This window comes from Lygodium microphyllum, chromosome 6 (genome assembly GCF_053477565.2).
Source record: "Lygodium microphyllum isolate KBCC chromosome 6, Lygodium_microphyllum_v1.1.10, whole genome shotgun sequence".
NCBI lineage: Eukaryota > Viridiplantae > Streptophyta > Polypodiopsida > Schizaeales > Lygodiaceae > Lygodium > Lygodium microphyllum.
In genome coordinates, this window is record NC_141140.1 from 45442401 (window position 1) to 45462167 (window position 19767).

General features: G+C 40.6%; 1 protein-coding gene across 1 annotated transcript; it reads right to left on the reverse strand.

Annotated features, from left to right (window-relative positions):
* Positions 1 to 205: 205 nt before the first annotated feature.
* On the reverse strand, positions 206 to 19232 carry LOC148034515 (cryptic loci regulator). The gene is made up of 4 exons (XM_087679452.1): positions 19107 to 19232; positions 18811 to 18976; positions 1342 to 1501; positions 206 to 1217 (listed from the first exon to the last, which is right to left on the reverse strand). Exons 1-4 carry the CDS (start codon positions 19138 to 19140, stop codon positions 1068 to 1070), a joined length of 510 nt encoding a protein of 169 aa, XP_087535578.1. The 5' UTR covers positions 19141 to 19232; the 3' UTR covers positions 206 to 1067.
* Between the last annotated feature and the right edge of the window lie 535 nt (positions 19233 to 19767).

The following is a 19767-nucleotide window of genomic DNA, read 5'->3' on the forward strand; positions in this document are numbered from 1 at the left end:
CTTAATGCCAAATGTACTAGGTTTCACATATATCATGATCCATTCAACATACATCGTGTAGTCAACCTATGAAAACTCTTAATGCCAAATGTACTAGGTTTCATATACATCATGGTTCATTCAATAATTATTGGACCAAAACCAAATAGATGGTGCCTCCTGCATGCGCAAAAAGATGAATTTTTTACTTTTAACATTTGGGTGCATTATTATCTTACCTATGGAATCAAGCATCTCTGTGATTGGGAAAGCATTTTGATACTGTTAATAGATGACACCCCTTTGGTAGATACGTTTGTGCTATGACCTATCATGTAGTTTAGCTCAATGATACACTTCTCTTCTCCGTCTGTTTTACCACTGCTTCTGGCAGACTTTGCTAAGAAACCTAACCTCTCTTTTACATTAATGCCATAATGAACAAAGGTTTTGCGAAAACAAATGTGTGTGGGCGGCATGGTGTAAACAATAGTGCAGCGGTCGGCCACCTCCCCTTTATATGTAACGTGCAGAATAGTAGCAATATACCATCGACTAAAGGGTCAAATTAAAGGCCACTTACAACAGCCTTAATGAGGGAGATGATAATCGATCGACCTCTAACCAAAACCCTCGATAAGGAAGAAATGGCCATCTTCTTAGACGAGATCTTGATACCAACAGCTCCCAGAAGCAGCTGTGAAGCACATTTCCGAAGTCTCTGTTAACTACCAGCATCTCCAAACAAATGAGCAAGAGACTTTGTCTGATCTTGCATCCAAGCCCTGTACCTTCTTAGACAAAAGCAGTCTATAAGGACTCCCACTGATCAAGCCTCAACAAAGAATTTCAGTCGGGAAATCAAATGTGTTCCAAATCTGAGAAGCCATTGCTGTGATTAGCTCCAGAATTTGAGATTGCCCTGTTAGCCAGCCAAGGCCCTTCGGTCTTCATTTAGATAGAATTACAAAAGCTAAACAAATTCCTAAATATTTAGGATGTACAGATTGTTGTAAAGCTATAGACGATTTAATGGAGTATAAAGAAACAAAGATAGTAAGAGTAGGTTTTTTGCTTTTGGAATTCCATCAGATTGTTGTCTCCAGTGCCTCTACCAACAGCCTTGGGCTCCCTATTTGATGGTAAAACTCGCCATTCTCTTCTGGGGGTTTGCACATGTGCTCTACATCGCAACACAGGATCTTAAGCTCATCCATGAATCTCTCCAGCTCTTCTACCTGCTTCAAGGAGAAATGCCTTAAATCAATCTCTCTAAAAACAACTCTTTCCTCCATAAATTCTCTTTCCTCCAATAAGAAATGTGGACTTAGGCTAAGAATGCATCATTCCCTAATAAGTTACCTGACATAACAGGCTCTCTACCAAAACTGCAATTCTATCTTCAGGCATTTGAAATGCTAGCTTTTGTGGAGTTAATGACTCCGTAGAATGAAGCGGCTGCTCAAGAGGTTTTTCCAGTTTCTGAATAATTGCCTCCCATTCTTCAATCTCTGCTATATACCTGGTCAACGTCCAAAACCACCCAATGAAAAAGCGAAAAGCTCATCGTTCCTGAGAGCAGAATTGACCTGAAATTATTAAATATGCTCTTCAAACACTTCAAGGTTTTTGGTGAACTCAGCATTTCATTTTACTTACTTTTTTCTGACCACCGGTAATGATTGTGAGAAAAAATGCACCAGTAGTTGTACTTTCTATAAGGAACTTACAAGTCGTATGCAAACAAATGTATAATTATACAAGAAAACAAGTTCAAGCTATGCACATATATTGCCCCACATAAAAATATGGTGGTTGCAAATGGTGGTGTGTGTGTGTGCCTGTGTGCCCACATGTGCACGTGTGCTTTTGTGCTAAACGGGTATTCATCATCAGAGCAATCCAAATGTTTGATTCAAATGCATGTAATAAAAATGTTTTTCATATTGAAGAGCTTGACAGCAACCAAGGTTGGACACATGCAGAAAACTAAAATGTTGTGCATATGAATGGAGGCAGTTTTACAATCAGCATGCTCTTGCTGGAAGGGAAGTTCTCTTTGCTGGATAAATCATTATTTAACATTGATCATGCTGACAAATCAAGAGCTGCTATGCCGATTAGGGATATGAGCTTCAGCCTGGAATGTACTGAAACTAAGGGTAGATGGATGATTCAAGAATGCCCAATGTATGCCCACATCTATCAGTTTGCAAAGAGTGTCTACTCTCCTCAATCTTCTATCAAAAGAGCTTTACTCCATGGCAATCTGTATGTTCATATCCACAATCGACATGCTTTTCAGTGCGGAGAGCTTAAGAATCTTCCAAAATCTTAAGACAACACTTCACATGAATCCCACATGCTGGCTTTAGACAAGTAACATTGGATGTCAACACTGAGTAATACTTTTACGTGAATATCTTTCCATTGATAGGAAAGACACTCTTTCAGGCATAATTTGATCCATCATTTCTAAGCTAGATTTGTGGAGTTCCTGCATGTCCAGCTTCATATCAAGGGTGATTTAAGAAGGGTATCTTGGGTTGGGCCATTTTTGTTGGTTGGGCCCAAACTGGTCAGACCAGATTTAGGTTGTTCCTGAGCCTATTTAAAGGCAGCATTCCACTTTGTACTTTCCAACCATCATTTTCAGTTCGCAGTCTGGGGGCTTAGCCTAATATCATTTTGCCTGTATTATCACGTTGATTTTTCTTCTTGCTTCACTCATCAAGGTCTCTTCTCTGCTTTAATATCATCTTAACTACTAACAGAGCACAAACCCTGCCTGTGCCATTCAAGCACTACAAAGCTAGATGATTGTAGCTGTGGAAGCCTTGCAATCCTATGCAGTTCTCATAATGAAAGTTTTTAGCTAATTGTGTTTGCCAGTGCAGCATTCAACGCAGTCCAAGTGAAAACACTGCTGCAGTTTTGGTAGCAACAGCAGGTGACACCATCTCAACTTGATTTCAAAGCTTTTCTTCTGTAGATGTATGTGTGTCCTGTAATTCTGCAGCTGAGAGACAAGTATAGAAAACATAATATTTTGAAGACAAAATAAGTGACAAGTATCAGAGTGCAGCAAAAGTGGAAGCATATGACTGGACTGAAAGAAAGAAGTGAGCGCACACACACACACACACACACACACACACACAGAGTAGAATGCTGAAGACTGCAAAGAATGAATGCTGAATACTGAACACAGAAAAATACAAGGGCTGTGTGAGTATAACCAGCCGAAGAAATCTCTCAACCTACACGCACCAAAGATGATAAATATCAGTGGGGGCAGGCCTACCCTAAATAGCATAGTTATCTGGAACAGGGAAAGGGAAAGGGAAAGGGAACGAGACCCCCTAAAACAGGGGGAACATCCAAGGTTGGGGAACGGGAACAGGGGGAACGACACATGTCTTAAGTGCGCTAAATATGCCCTGCATGACCCAAATTCCCCCAAAGAATATCCCTCTAATTGCCCCAACACCCCTCAATGCTCCAAATTGACCCAAATGTCCCAAAATTGACTTGATTACCCAGAGAGAGAGATTAGTGTGTGCACATTAGGCAATGGAGATAGGTGAACATGTGGTAGAAGGAGTGACACAAAGCAAAAAGAAAAAACTAGATGCCAATTTTTGATCAACACGCCTAGAACGGCCGTTCCAAACAAGGAGCAGCAAGGGGAACAACAGGGAACAAGAACGGCCTTAGGAACGGCAAGGAACATTCCCTGGCCGTTTCACCTCCTCAGAGGGTTTGGAACGCGTTAGGCCATTCCTACAAGCCGAAACGGCCATTCCTTGTTTCTATGCTAAATAGGCAAGAAAAACAATAAAATAATGACCAGGTCAGCCAGTAAAAATTGGCTGACTGCTGCATACTATGGCCAACTGGTGCCCACCCAAAAACCTGCCCAAACTGCTGGTGACTGCAAAGTCGATGCCCGACCTGCTCTTGTACATGGTAAATCTGCCTAAGACTACCCTGTACATGCCTATGCGTGTCTTGGAGGTGACCAAATCCCTGACACCCCCTCTCAGATCCTAGACAATGCATAAGGCTAAGGGATCTAGAATGTTAACGAAAAACGGTATGAGGAAGTACCTTGGTGAACAATTTGTGAGATTGTCCTCTGTCTTGCAATACTCCACATCAATGGTTCTATCCAAGATCATCTCACCAATGTAGTGATATTGGATCTTAGTGCACTTTGTCCTAGCATGGAAAACGGGATTCTGTTCCAAGGGTATGCAACTCTCAATTTTGCATAGAAGTGTAGTAGCTCCTATCTCTGAACAACCAAGCTCCTCCAACAACCTCCAAAGTCAAATGGTCTCACAATTGGTAGAACCAACTAGTCGTTGATACTTAACCTCTATACAAGAAAGGGCAATTGTAGGCTGCTTCTTACTACTCCAAGAAATAGCACATGTACTATCACAGGGACGTGAAATTTTTGCATGCTTAGCTTTTGCTAGAAACATTTTATTAATTTAATAATCAAATGTGCAATGTTGCAATGCACATGTGATGCACATGGCAATTATTTCATAGTGGTAACAAGCCAAGGATCCCAAGGAAGCAGCGGGTGTCAAAGGCAAAAGTTGTAACGAGTTATGCCAATTGGGTTTTAGGTGACACTTGGTATCAGTTTGACCGTATGACAATTAATTAGCCAATATGTGTTAGTGGTGACACTAGGGACTAGACACTAATTAATTAATTAATGCATGTCCAAGGGTCAATTAATATTGGGACCACTTGGGGTTGCAAATGGCCTAGCCAATTAAATTGTGGATGGGCACATCTAATTTTGGGCAAGGTCGAAATGGCTGAAATTAATTTTCAAAATTAATTAATTGAGTATTAATTAAATGGCTGAAAATTGTTGGAAAATGGGATTAGAAGGCTACCGCTTGGCAAAAATGCCCATGCAATGGGAGAGAAGGCTATTTGGGGGCTAGAGGGACTCATTTAGTCCATACAAGCTCTGTGTGTGTGTGTGTGTGTGTGTGCGAGAGAGAGAGAGAGGAGGCTGCTGATCAGATTTTGCAACAAGAGGGAGCCATTTACAGCAGGCAATAGCAGTGAGGAGTCATCAAGAAGCAAGCAACAATAGATTAGGCTTTCAACAACAAATCAAGGCTGGTAGCAACATTCTAGAGGCTCCAAACGGCAAGCAACAACATTTATGGCTGATCAAGACATGGTAGCACTCAATTTCTGAGGTTTCCCACGTGGAAATTCGGGATTTTCTCTCTCCTCAACATATTCTAACCTTCAACCCATTCTCCGATTATCTCAGCAAATCTCAGCCCTTTGAAGGAATCCTCAGCCAGATTTGGTGGATAGCAGTGGAATTTCTGTTGTAAACCCTAGCTTACAGAAAAAATTAGGATTTATCGACCACATTGGAAACCGTGCCAACAACTAGAGGCATCAAAGACTAAAATCAGCAGCTGGGATTCAAGGAATTGCTGGAGATTTCAGATGCCGACCCATTCCACATGATTTGGGGCAACATTTGGCCAATCAAGGGTCCAATTTGTACAAGTCCTTAATGAAGATCAAGGGGCAAATTGCCCAAAAGGCTTGCTAATCATTCGTAACAACAAGGGGCTTTTGAATCAACAAAGGAGACTAAGAAATTGCAATTGTATTCCATCCAATTACAATACAAGATAAAAAAATACAAAGGGTGCCAATTTTGGGGCCAACAAGGTGTCCAATGTCCAAGATTGTTATGCTAAAGTGTGCATTTCAGTTTTAACTAATTATAGTAATTAAGTGCTTGATCTGGATTTTCACCGGCTTGCCTTGGAAGCAAGATGATGATGAAGGTTGTACTTGAGGAGAGACATAAAGCCAAGGGGGAAAAAAAAAAGGTAGGGAGAAAAAACATACATGTTGAAACGGTAGACAACTATGGCTGTTGCGACTAAACTGAGTGGGATGAGATAGGATCGTGTAGATGGTGCTATGCCTAGAAACAATGTTGAACGCCTCTCCTAGAGAAGATACAATTGTGTTGATACTACAAGACACATTGGAGGGAAGACGTTGATTAAGAGATGCTAGAAGATGATGATGATGAGAATATACTAGAGGAAAGGTGATGCTAAAGACATTACCTGCACTAAAGGGCTGAAGAGACGATTGTGGCTGATTGTAGATGTGATGGAGGTGAAGAGATTGCTTGCACTTAAGGATCGGAGAGACAACATGCTGCCAATGGAGAGGCAAGAGCAGATAATGGCCTATCAATGGCATCAACACCTGTCAGCATGGCTCTAACACTCAAAAATTTTGGGAGTCTCCTTATCATTGGCTCCTAAGAAATTTGCTAGTCTTGGGCAACACCATCTTGCTGGTCAAGATTTTCTATTTTCTAACCAAGAGTCAACATGCCACAAAAGCAAGCACCTTTTTCCCATCTGCCCAAGTATGAAAGCTCACAGATGATTCTGTGCTTCCCCTCCTTTTATTCCATCCGCCCTAATGTGCAACATCCCTAAGGCACACCTCTTACTTGTTGAAAATGGAGGAAGAGAGAGAGTGTGTGTGAACACAAGACAACAGCAAGAGTGGACAACAGTTCCACAGCCAAAAGATGCAAGTGCTAGAATAGTAGAATGAAAGTACAATAGCTCTTAAGTAATTTAGATCTATCCCTAACTCAAATAGAGTTAATTTAACTCTAGAACTAACTCTAGAAGTGGTGGCACACCTTATTAATGTGATTGTGTTCACATTACAAACCAACTTAAACATTGAGCATTGCCCATAGAAACAGCAAATTCTAACATCCCCTTGCAATGTCCGTGGTAGAAGTACAAGAAGATCAATCACCAAAGGGTAGCAAGTTCAAGGACTTTCAAAAAGCCTCAAACTTCTCATGAGAAAGTGCTTTAGTAAAATTGTTTGTAACATTCTCTTGTATAGGGACATACATCAAACCAATCTCTCCTACATAGCATCTCTCTTTGACATAATGATAATGTACATCAATGTGTTTCGTGCAAGCATGAAACACAAGATTCCGTGCCACTGCAATAGCACACTGACTGTCAAAAAGAAAGAATATAAAACCCTCCAAAGATATCTATAGATCAGCCAACAATCTACACAGCCATTTCTGTTGAGGTGAAAGGTGCCTTGTACTCAATCTAACAAGACAAGGTAACCACTGTAGGTTATTTCTTACTTAGCCATAAAATGCACAAGCGACCCAAAAAGAAACAATGTCCAATAGTATAGTAGACTACCTAGTGTCTGCATTACCAACCCAATTTGAATCACATTAAGCATGTAGATGCAAGTCTCCCCCTTGGAAAATAATAATGCACATGACTGAGTACCTTGCAAATATCCGAAGATCCACTTAACAACTTGCCAATGTATGGTTTGTGGGCTGTGTATATACCTGCTCACTTGAGAACAGGAACCCCTAGAACAAGGGGGATGTCCAAGGTCGAGGAACGGGAACAAGGGAAACAACACTTGTCTTAAGTACCCTAAATATGCCTTGCATGACCCAAATTGCCCCAAAGAATATCCCTCTAATTGCCCCAATACCCCTCAATGCTCCAAATTGATCCAAATGTCCCAAAATTAACTTGATTACCCCCATAGCTCCAAATTGCCTTGAATTGCCCCAATTATCCCAATTTTCCTTAAAATTAGACAATATAAATGGATGATTACCTTGGAATTGAGAATAGACTGAAATTTGATTGTGATTTGCAAGAGTTGATAATGCATCAAATTTGAACTTTACATGGACTCCTAATTGGCTTGTGGGTTGTCTTGACACTTTGAATCTTCAACCCGAGAGAGAGAGAGAGAGAGAGAGAGAGAGAGAGATGTTGGGAATAAAGGCCTCGTGCCTTTAAATGTGCTCAGGTGTGAACACACCCTTAGCACTTGTACTTACACATATATATATATATCTAAAAACCTAAAGGTACTCTCTCGACATTGTACCTACAAACTGGTATTAGGGCCATCAAGTTCTGCACGCTTCTCGAGACGTCGAGCGTGAACTGGGTGAGAAGGCAACTACCAAGGTGACAATTCCAAGTCGCGAGCAGGTAGGCGAGACAAGTCAAATGCAAGCTTGTGTGCAAGAGAGACGGTCAACAGGCTTAACAAGAAGGAACAGTGCTGACGAGACAATTGCCGTCACGCGATAGTCAACTAAGTGTAGGCGACATGACGATCATTGGATACAGGCAACGACCTGCATGACTGGAGACGGCAGCCAACCAATGGGCAACTTCAGCCAAGCGTCAAACGGTGACCAGCGGGCGACTTCAGCCAGGCGCATGACGGCGGGACCAACAGGGCTCACGGGCGCCAACTGACGGGTCAACGAACTCGTCATCCTTTGTTTTTTTCTTCACAACTTTTTTTGAAATTCCTCTTCCCCCGAGGGTTCACGCGTGCAGACGCAGCTTCCAATTTTCGTGCAATCTTGGCTCAAAAATTTGGAGCTTCTCCAGACTAAGTATTGTTCATGCAAAATTGAGACATTTGCGTCAAAAATTGCAGACATTGTGCGCATTTGAATTGGGAATTTCGCCACAATTATTGAAATTTTGCTCATCTGAGTGAAATTTCTCAACATTGGACCCATAAAATTTAGGGCTTTTCCCAGATTTGGGGAATTTGATGCAAGACAAGCAAATTTGTCTCAAAATTTGCAGGAATTTGTGACATTTTGTCCCCGACATTTGCAGCTTTTCATGTACATGCACAACTTGGGCTGAAATTTACCTAATTTCTCAAAATTTATCCACATTAGACCCCGTGAAATTTGAGGCTTTTGCAATTTGGGCAAAATCTGTGCAGCATTTGGTCATTTTATGTACAAGTAGGTTGAATTCCACGCAATTTGGACATCAACACTTGGTAAAATTTGGGGGTTTTGCTGAAATTGCTCTATTTTGGCAAAATTGACCTGTCCTATGCAAGACAGAGAAAATGCAGATGTGTGTTTGATGCTTTGGGCACAAAATTTTGGGGCTTTTGACCGTTCGAGTCAAATGTTATGCCCGTGGATACATGTACAACAGAAATTACAGCTGAAATTTTGGGATTTCTCATGTAATGTGATACATATGCCCTTGGAACATGGTTTGGTGCTTCTGAAAATTTAATTACAGATCTAAAATTTGTGCTTCTGTGTCGTCATTTATTGCTGATTGGTACTTGTCTGTACCTTGGTCACTTGAGTGACAGTTTTGGGCCTGCATTTGCTGTTTTTTTTGTCACATTTGAGCTGAAAATCATGGCTGGCAGTAATGACAGCAATAATCTTATGTACATAAAGAAGCTTGAAGGCGCACATAACTTTGCAGTTTGGCAAAAGCAATGCTACAATATCCTGTTGCAAAAGAAGCAAGCAAAGCCGATCAAAACCAAAGGGGCAAAGCCCATGGACATGGAACAGGACGATTGGGATGAGTTAAATGAGCTTGCACGCTCAACCATAGAGCTATCGATTTCTGATGCCTTGCTGTTCAACATTGAAGGTTTGGATTCTGCATATGCTATATGGACTAGACTCGAAGAACTGTATGCACAAAAGAATGTTGCAAGCAAAGTGTATTGGCTAAAAAGCTTATGGATTAGCGTATGAAAGAGGGTACAACAATGTCTACTCACTTGAGTGAGTTTAACTCCATTTTCAACCAAGTGGTAGCCTTGAAATTCATGATTGATGAGAAATTTAAGGCTACTTTCTTGCTTTGCACTCTACTAAAGAGTTGGGATACACTCAGGACTGCTATGAGCAATTCTAATGTGATCCTTTTGTATGATGATGTAAAGAAAGCTCTACTTATGGAAGAGATGAATTGGCAAAACAATGCATCCAGTAAGTCTTCCAGTGCTTTGCATACTAGGGGCAGATCATAGCAAAAGGGCAAATATGATAGCAAGGGACGCAGTAAATCACGTGGTAAAGATGTTGAATGTCATCATTATGGCAAGAAGGGTCGCTTTAAACGTGATTGCTACAAATGGAAGAAAGAGAAAGGAAAAGGCAAGAAGACAGATGATAGCAAGGAAGAGAAAAAGGACAGCCAGCCTAAGAAGAGCAGTGTAAAAATTAAAGAGGTGAATGTAGTCACTCATGGCAGTGATAGTGGGAGTGAGGTACTCTTTGTCTCTTCACACTTTGGTGCACATGCTTTACTTGCAGATACGGATGATCACATGCATACTGGGATTCTCGATTCAGGTGCTTCCTTTCATGTCACCCCTCATCGTGAGTGGTTCTCTGCCTATACAAGGGGTCGACATGGTGTTGTCCATCTTGGGGACAACTATGCATCTGACATTTCAGGTATTGGCAGTGTGCAATTAGAGTTTCAGCATGGCTCTGTCTTTACACTTCAGCATATACGGCATGTACCCCCAGCTCAAGAAGAGCTTGATTAGCACAGGGCAGCTAGATGATGATGGTTTTCATACCACCTTTGGTGATGGAAAATGGAAGATCTGTAAGGGATCTAGGGTTATTGCGAGATTGCAAGAGTGATACCTTGTATCCACTTCATGTATCTAGTGTGCGTGACCATGTTGTTGCCGAGACCGAGCAGCCAAGCGTTTCTTTGTGGCATGGCTGATTGGGACACATAAGTCAAACAAGAATGAAAGTGCTTTCTCGTTTGGGTTACTTGCCTTGTCTTCGTTATGCTGATTTTGAGCATTGTGATCATTGTATTTATGGCAAACATACACAGATGTCTCATAAAAAGTCTCTTTCTTTGAAATCTTCTCCTCTAGAGTTAGTACATTCGAATGTATGTCAAATGCCAGGATTATCTTTAGGGGGAAAGAAATATTTTGTCACCTTTGTCGATGATACTACACGGAAAGTACGGGTTTACCCTATTCGTAGCAAGGATGAAGTGCTTGACAAGTTTAAAAATTTCTTGGCATTGGCTGAAAATCAAACAGATAAGACACTTAAGTGACTTCGCTCTAATAATGGTGGGGAATATGTGTCCAAGGCCTTTCAAACATTTTGTGGCAACGGATAAAGAGGGAGCTCACTGCACCTCATAATCTGCTCCAAAATGGAGTTATAGAGCGTATGAATCAGACCATACAAGATAAGGTCCGTACGATGCTGTCTCATGCTGCATTATCCCATGGTTTTTGGATAGAGGCTGTTATGACAGCCGTTCACTTAATTAATCGATCACCAAACAGGTCTTTGGGGGAGGGAGTTCTCCAAGAAGCATGGTCGGGCAAGCCACCTTCATATACTCATCTAAAAGTGTTTGGTTGTGAGGCTTTTGTGCACATTCGTAAAGAAAAACGCAACAAGCTTGAGCCAAAGTCCTATAAATGCATTTTCCTAAGATATGGTGACGAGGGTAAAATGGGATATAAATTATGGGATCCCGAGAAAAGGAAAGTAGTACGCAGCAATGACGTTATCTTCCAAAAGGATCGCATGCACAAACAGCTCGAAAAGACTGAGGAGGTCCGTAGGGTTGTATTTCGAGAAGAAATACCTTTTGGACAGCAAAATGTGCCCGCTATACAGCAACAAATACCTGTTGTAAATGAACCTGTAAATGCAGAAAATAATGTTGGAAATGATCAGCCAACTATTGCCCATGATAATAAGCCACTATATGTGCAGGAACAACCAGGATAGCAAGCTGTTAATGCTGATTTGCAGGCTAAAATGCCAAGATAGCATGCTGAAAATGGAAATTTGCAAGAACAGCCACAAACAATGACCATTGGGTTAGGAGATCGTCTAGGGCTACTAGACAACCTGACAGATTTGTTCCAGGTGCAAATAATGTGGTTGATTATATCATGTTGACAGACTGTGGTGAACCTTCTTGCTTCAAGGAAGCAATGGACAGACAAGACAGCAAGAAATTGTATAAAGCCATGTTGTCAAAGATGGAATCGCTTGAGAAAAATGGCACTTGAGACTTGGTGCAGCTGCCTGAGGGGCAAAAAACACTTCCATGCAAATGGGTTTACAAGATGAAGTTCACTTCTGGTTCCTCCCCAAAGTACAAAGCAAGATTGGTTGCAAAGGGGTACAAGCAGGAGCATGGAATTGACTTTGATGAGATTTTCTCTCCTATAGTCAAGATGACTACATTGAGAACCATTTTGGACTTGGTTGCAATTGAGGATATGGAGCTCATACAAATGGATGTAAAAACTGCGCTTTTACATGGTGATCTGCATGAAGATATCTATATGCAGCAACCTGAAGGGCTTGTTGAACAAGGGAAAGAAAAAATGATATGTAAACTCAAAAGGAGTTTGTATGGGCTGAAACAAGCACCAAGAGAATGGTATCATAAGTTTGATACATTCATGCAGTCCCAAGGCTTTCATAAAAGCCAAGTGGATCACTGCTTGTACACCAAGAAGGCAACAAATGGCAGCCTAATTATCTTGGTTTTGTATGTTGATTACATACTGATTGCTGGCAAGGATACTCATGCCTTGGATTCATTGAAGCAAAGTCTTCATGGCAACTTTGGCATGAAGGATCTTGGTGATGCAAAACACATCCTTGGCATGCGAATACTCAGAGATAGATCGAAAGGTTTACTCTATCTATCTCAGCAAAGGTATGTCTCCAAAGTTTTGCAACGTTTCCATATGGAGGGGGGGAAAACAATTGGGGTTCCTTTGCCTTCATATGTGAAACTTAGTGCAAAGGACAACCCTACATTTGATGATGAGAAGGCTAAAATGGCCAAGATACCATATGCTTCAACTGTTGGCAGTTTGATGTATACAATGGTTGCTACACGTCCTGACATTGCCTTTGCAATGGAAGTGGTTAGCAAATACATGGCAACCCCTAGCAAGAAGCATTGGGATGCAGTGAAAGGTATTATGAGATACCTCAAAGGCACAAAGGAGTTGTGCATCTACTTTGGAAAGCCAGAGGCATCTATTGTTGACTTTAGGGATGCAGACTATGCTGGTCATGCAGACTGTAGAAAGTCCACTTCTGGGTATGTGTTTACTTTCACACAAGAGAAGCAGTCTCTTGGATCTCCTGGCTACAAAAGTGTGTTGCATTGTCTACTACAGAGACAGAGTATGTGGCTGCCACTGAGGCATGCAAGGAGGCTTTATAGCTTTCACGTCTGGTGGGAGAGCTTGGCATCTCAGAGTTACCTGTTCTCCATTGTGATAGTCAGAGTGCTATCATGCTAGCACAGAATCCTATCTTTCATGCAAAGACAAAGCACATACAGGTGAAGTACCACTTCATTAGAGATGTACTTGACAACAAGAGCATTAAGCTTGTCAAAGTGTATACAGATGATAATCCTGCAAACCTTCTCACAAAGGGTCTTCCAGCAGAGAGATTTGCTCATTGCCCCGACAGATGATGGGAGTTGGATAGATATATGTATTTCACCTTTGTACATACCTAGAATTAGCTGGTTCTTTTCTCCTCTTCAAGAACATTGCCTTTAGGTGGGAGGTTGTTGGGAATAAAGGCCTCGTGCCTTTAAATGTGCTTGGGTATAAACACACCCTTAGCACTTGTACTTACACATATATATCTATCTAAAAATCTAAAGGTACTCTCTTGTCATTGTACCTACAAGAGAGACAGAGAGATTAGTGTCACCAGGTGGTGATACTTTTTGCAGTTGCTTTCCTCGTGGTAGTCCTAGTGCCGATCATCGAAAAGAGAAGTGGGAGGCAAAGAACAATCAATATTTCCAGAAACCACATGCCACAATCGCTTCGACACAAACCATGCTTTGATAAGAGCACTCCATGTCAAGTAACCAAGGCTGACATTTGTCATTAGTAGAAGAGCCATATAGAGAGGATAGGAAGAGAAGATAAAGGAGAGAGAGAGAGAGAGAGAGAGAGAGAGAGTGTGTGTGTGTGTGTACAACCAAACACAACACAAACTACATGGTTAGAAGTTCACATGCAATGTCAAGAGGAGCAGATCACAAAACGTTTGCAAAATTTGGGAGAATTAGAGTGACAACAGCTAACAAACACAAATAGAGGCTAAAATCACTATCACCCAACCTACACAAGCAATCAAATGCACAAAATGCAGCTGCTACAAATCAAAACACAAACAACCAAGCATTAAATGCAAATGTCAACACTAAAATATTACAAAAAATCAAAAAAATGAAAGCAACTAATTGAAAATGCAAATTGCAAGGGGCAAAAAATCAAGTTGTTTGCAATAGAGATGGGTCACCTAGGGTGTAACAGACAGTAAAAGGCAGATCAGCACCACAAAACTATGAGTGCAAACTGTCCACAGCATAGATAGCACCCAAATCCCGAACACCAACGTCTGATACTATGTCAAAAGTAGGTGCAACAATGGAAGCATAGAAGATTACTGTAACAGACTGCACAACACAAGAAAAGAGAAAACAAAAAAACATTACAAATGGAAAACTCAAACATATGCTCAAGAAGTGGAATCCGTATACCAAACACAAGACAATCACGTACAATAGTGAGTCATTGGCTGCATGGGCACTTGCATTGACTCCCTCGCCCAACAAGGCCTACACTGGAATGGGCAAGTGGATGAATAAATGATTGTGGAGGAGGGAGCTGAATAAATAGGCCAAAGATATGCCATAAATGTGACCAAATCAATTGGTCTACAAGCAATTAAATGCTAAAATCACCATAATAATGGCACATAAAAAATACCTAATATCATTACAATGTCTAACCCACTAAATCACATGCCCAAACTCACTCATGAGCTAACTATACTACCAACAACATATTGCTAATTTAGACCTGAGTTGAATTTGCCTTTTGACACGTCAAATTTGAACCTAGTTCATTATACTTTGGGCATTCATTTCAAGCAATGTGATGGAGGTATTTGCTTTGTGCCAATTTCCAAATGATTTATGTTTTGGGACAAGTTTGACGTTGAGCCTTCACAAGGCTGAAAATTGCTCTTCTATCTTTCTCTATCAACAAGTTATTGGATGCTTGATTTATATACACAATACAAGGCCCAACAATCAATTCGCAATCTCAAAAATGAGCACATTTATACATAACCCAAGCACCAAGTATTGGTAGACAGTAAAGCATATATTTTGCTATTTGAGTAGTACTTAGCTACCTTGGGCTATTTCATCTAGAAGGAGGATCATTACCACCAAATTTACATGCTTTTTTGGTTTTTGACTGGGCTAGTTTATAGTTTTCCCATATGTTTTCATATTGTAAACACATACAAGTATGGAAGTATGAAATAAGTACAGTCAAGTACCCCCGGTTGAATAATATATAGCCCTAAGCTTTTTCATACTTTCAACTACTTAAGCATTGCAAAAATATCTCCTAAACCTTTCTTTAGAAATACACAGGTTGACCAAACTTTGTGCACAAGTAGCACAAATTTGACCAAACTTTGAGATGATTAGTTGATGCCAATTTTGTCAATGGCAATTTTTGCTTCATTCATGGCAATTTTGAGCCATATAGACAAAATCACGAGTTTCAACTTTAAACTACTTAAGTATCACAAATACACATCCAAAACCTTTCTTCATAAGTGCACAAGCAATACAAATTTGAACAAACTTCAAGATATCTAGTTGATGGACATTCGTGGCTTTTTATGGCAATTTTTGCTTCATGCATGCCAATCTTGCCCCATTTTCTATGCAACAACTCTAGAAACAATACATAGATGTTTTGTAAGGACAAATGATGTATAAAACATCCAATCCCAAAGCATTCAATATTTAAAGTTTTGCCTAGAGTTGAATATATTAATTTTTTCATATGTTCTTTTCTTCAAACGTTTACAATGGTCTAGTTCGTGAATATCATACAAGTACCAAAAAATCTATAAGCTAGTTGTTACAACACTTACGTATCCACATATAGTTTTTTGCTTCATGCTTGGCAATTCGTGCATACCATGGTTGAGCAAGGTTGAGCAAGAAGCAACACATTGCCACCACTTCTAGTTGTGAAGCTACATACAAGGCATCCTTCACAACTCTGATTGAGTTTGTTTAGCTAAAATGCCTTTTGGCTCATTTGAATATTGGACAATCATCTACTATCGTTATCTTTACTAATAATAAGAGCACATTGATAGTTACACAAAACCCAATGTTTCAAGCTCGTACTGAGCACATTGAGGTGTATTGTCATTATGTCAAGTAGATAATAAGAGCATATTGATAGTTGCACAAAACCCAATGTTCCATGCTCGTACTAAGCACATTGAGGTATATTGTCATTATGTCAAGTAGAGACTCTCTACAAAAGAAATCAAGTTGGCTTATGTGCCAACATAGGATAACCTTGCAAATCTTTTCACCAAGGCTTTGCCTCATAAAAACGTTGAAGCTTTTTGCAAAGCTTTGGGCTTACTCCCTTTTGTGGATTGATCATAGTCTACTAGGCTTGGTACTTCCCTATACATGAGCATCATTCCTCGACATCACTGCCACGAAGGATTTGTTACCATATTTTGATAGTGATATATAAACACATTTAAAACCACTAAGGCACTTTGTCCCTAACTAGGTTTCTTATTCCCAACCTTGTATAGAAGCCTATTCATTCTAAGGTACGCATAGTCTCATAAATCTTCTACATTAACACCTCTCAATACACTTTGTGTTGCATGCTCTCAATTTTCTCTTCTTTAAGTTGAGTGTGTGCATTCTCGCAACCATATATCCAACAATGACTAATCTATGCTACTTTTACATCATTTATATACCTATCTTCCTTAACAAAGGCATCTATATGTCAAGGCCTAATGGTCATTCAATAAGTTTTGGTCAATTGTGCTGATAACATCTCAATTCTCCTCTACTTCAAGACTAATCTATATCCTGTAAAATATTACACGGCGCAGCGAACAGAATCTGAGAAAGAGATAGAGAGTACACAACAGATAAGAGGAGAATCAGTAAATTCTTTAACTCCAAACAACTGATACAAAGATGGCTCTGTCCACCCGTGCGCTTCCACTGTGTGAAGCTTAGATGGCGATCTAGACAGAAGATAGGTGAAGAGCTTAAGGCTAGCTGGAACAACAACTCTGACTGGGTGAAAGATGAGTGAGAGATGGCTGCGAAGGGGTTTAGCTTTTATAGCCCGCGAAGGTCGTTAGGTCGGCCTACTGACCGACCTACCATATGAGCCTCCGCTAGTCGGCTAGGGAATATTCCCTTTACCATCGGGCGGGGCGCGCTGCCCCCGGACCCCCGCCAGGGGGGCCGCTTCCACGGTCCCCGGACCCCACAATAAGGGCCCCTTTTAACTCCCTTACCACGCAACTCAATGCAATGTGCCTCGAGTTGCTACCAGCTTAACCACTCCGTCTAACCCAAAGATTAGACCCACAACAGTCACCTTTTTGCCATCCGGTCACATTGACCTCATCTGATATACAAGTCAGGACTCAACCAATGTCCGGGCTCACATTTGGCTTCTCCTCATAATGGGGGCCTTACAACTTTGAGCACCATGGATCATTGGTAGCACCTAATGAGGGTGGGGCATTGATCATATCTAACATATCCCCTGTTACTATTTATAAAATTGATCTCCATGATAGGCACTATCATCACAAATTAATGGCTAAAGATTCTCAACTTAAACATAAGAAATCATTGACCACACTATCCATGGCCTCTCCAATAACTTCTCCTAAAACCCTTGCGACTCCTTTGCTAAAGTCAAATATAAAGGAATTGAGAGACTTGGCTAAAAAAGGCAAGCCTAAATTGAAATATACCAAGTTCGTTTCAATCTCCAAGCCCTTTTCAGCATTAACTATTAGGGATGTAGAGTCCAATATGAATTCAAGTTAGTCATACTTAATGGAATGGAATAAGTACAAGAAGGGATAGCATAGTAGCACACCAAAATGGATGTGTAAGAGACCCCATCAGTTCAAGCATACTTCTTTAATTCACAAGCCACTTCTAGCTACCATTGTTACTTCATGATGAGAAGCCTAGCAATCCACATGTACAACAGTCATTCAATGAGGCACCAACCAATGCACCCATACTTCCATTTCTTTCACTAGTCTATGAATGAGTTCAAGCAACATTTGAGTCTCAAAAGCAGTCCAATCTTGAGTTTATAGCAGCCAATTACAAAGAAGATTGGCCAATGTGGCAAGCCAAGCCATTATTGCCTGCTTGTGCGTTTCACCTTGTAGGAAAAAAAAAAACTCAACTTGTTTGGAAAATGGTTTGCTTAGATCTACATCTCTTCTTTGTGAGTTATTAGACATCTTTTCACAAAATTCATATCCTGAGACAGGATTTGGAACATTCTCACTCTTATACATTCAATGATATGGATTTTCACCTCTTCTAAAGTTTCACATCGGCAATATAAAATAGTACGAAAAAACTGCGTGGGTGTATCTGCATGTGTGATTATGTCTGTCTCTTCAATTTGTCCCTTGATTTTCGCTGAAAAAGGACCTTACTGGCTCATCACTAGTGAGAAACAGTTACAAATCAAAATTAAGAGCGGCTCCAAGGATTACACTGAAAGATTTTCAAGCCTTGAAATGAGAAGTGTTTCTTTTGAGTGCATGAGATTACAAAATGAAGAACTAATTTAACATAAGATATGCAGATTATAAAAATAGATAATTTATTTGGCACTGGTCACTGAAAAGGAGCTGGTTTGAAGTTTGTTAGCCCTTGCTGAAAAATGAGAAGAATTCATTCGCAGCAGACACACAATAACGTGAAAGGGCTCCCTGTATACCTGGATTAGACACACAATAACGTGAAAAGGCTCCCAGTATACCTGGATTTCAGTTGTTGCAAGGCAGCCTTCTTCCTCTGCCGGCGCCAATGCGGGTTAGTCAGTGGGTTTGGAGCCTGTGGCAAGCATTGAGGAGCCGCGGCGATGGCATCCCTATCCTTCTTGCGCCTCTTGTAAATCAGTCCGTCATCATTCACGATCTCCCAGTCTGATATTCACATACCGGTGAGGACACGTCTTCAGAACGGGCATCTCTCTCTCTCTCTCTCTCTCTCTCTCTCTCTCTCTCTCTCTCTCTGCGCGCGGAGACAGCGAAAAACGAGCTCAAAAATGCTTACCTTCACCGCAGCGAATGACAATAGGCTTGGCCATCGTCGCCGCCTTCACAAAAGAATAAGACGATGTTATCGCATTACTTACGTTCGAACTGTCATTTTGGCGGGTCGGGTAAAGGGGCCAATAGATTGTCGTCTAACAATCCTCCATTATAAAAAAATTTTCAAAGTGAGTTGTATAAATGTTTTTTAATGGTCAAATTATTTATATTATATAGAGTTTAAAAAAATATTAAGATATGTTGATATTTTTATCAAGTAGCTTTAGTTACAAATGAAAGGTTCATAAAAAATGGACAGCGAGGGGCCAATAGAGTGACACTCAGGGTTTTAAAAAGTTTAAAATATAAAAAATTTTACATGACTCAATTGTTTGACTTAAGTTAAGTGCATTTGTAATTTTAAAAATTTCATATTATATTGTTAAGTGGCTAAAAAAGCCATATCTTTCTTGTAAAATTGTCACTCAATTGGGGTGGGGTGTGTTTTCCTTTTGGAGGGTGCTACTTTATTGGCCCTTTTACCCTAATGCCTCCCGTTACGATCACAAGTGTTGTGGCATTTTTTGGCTCCCAAACAAGGGACGCTACTTTATTGGCCCCTTTACCTTAATGCCTCGCAAACAAGGGGGATCGACAATGATCCGCGACAATGATCCGAACGG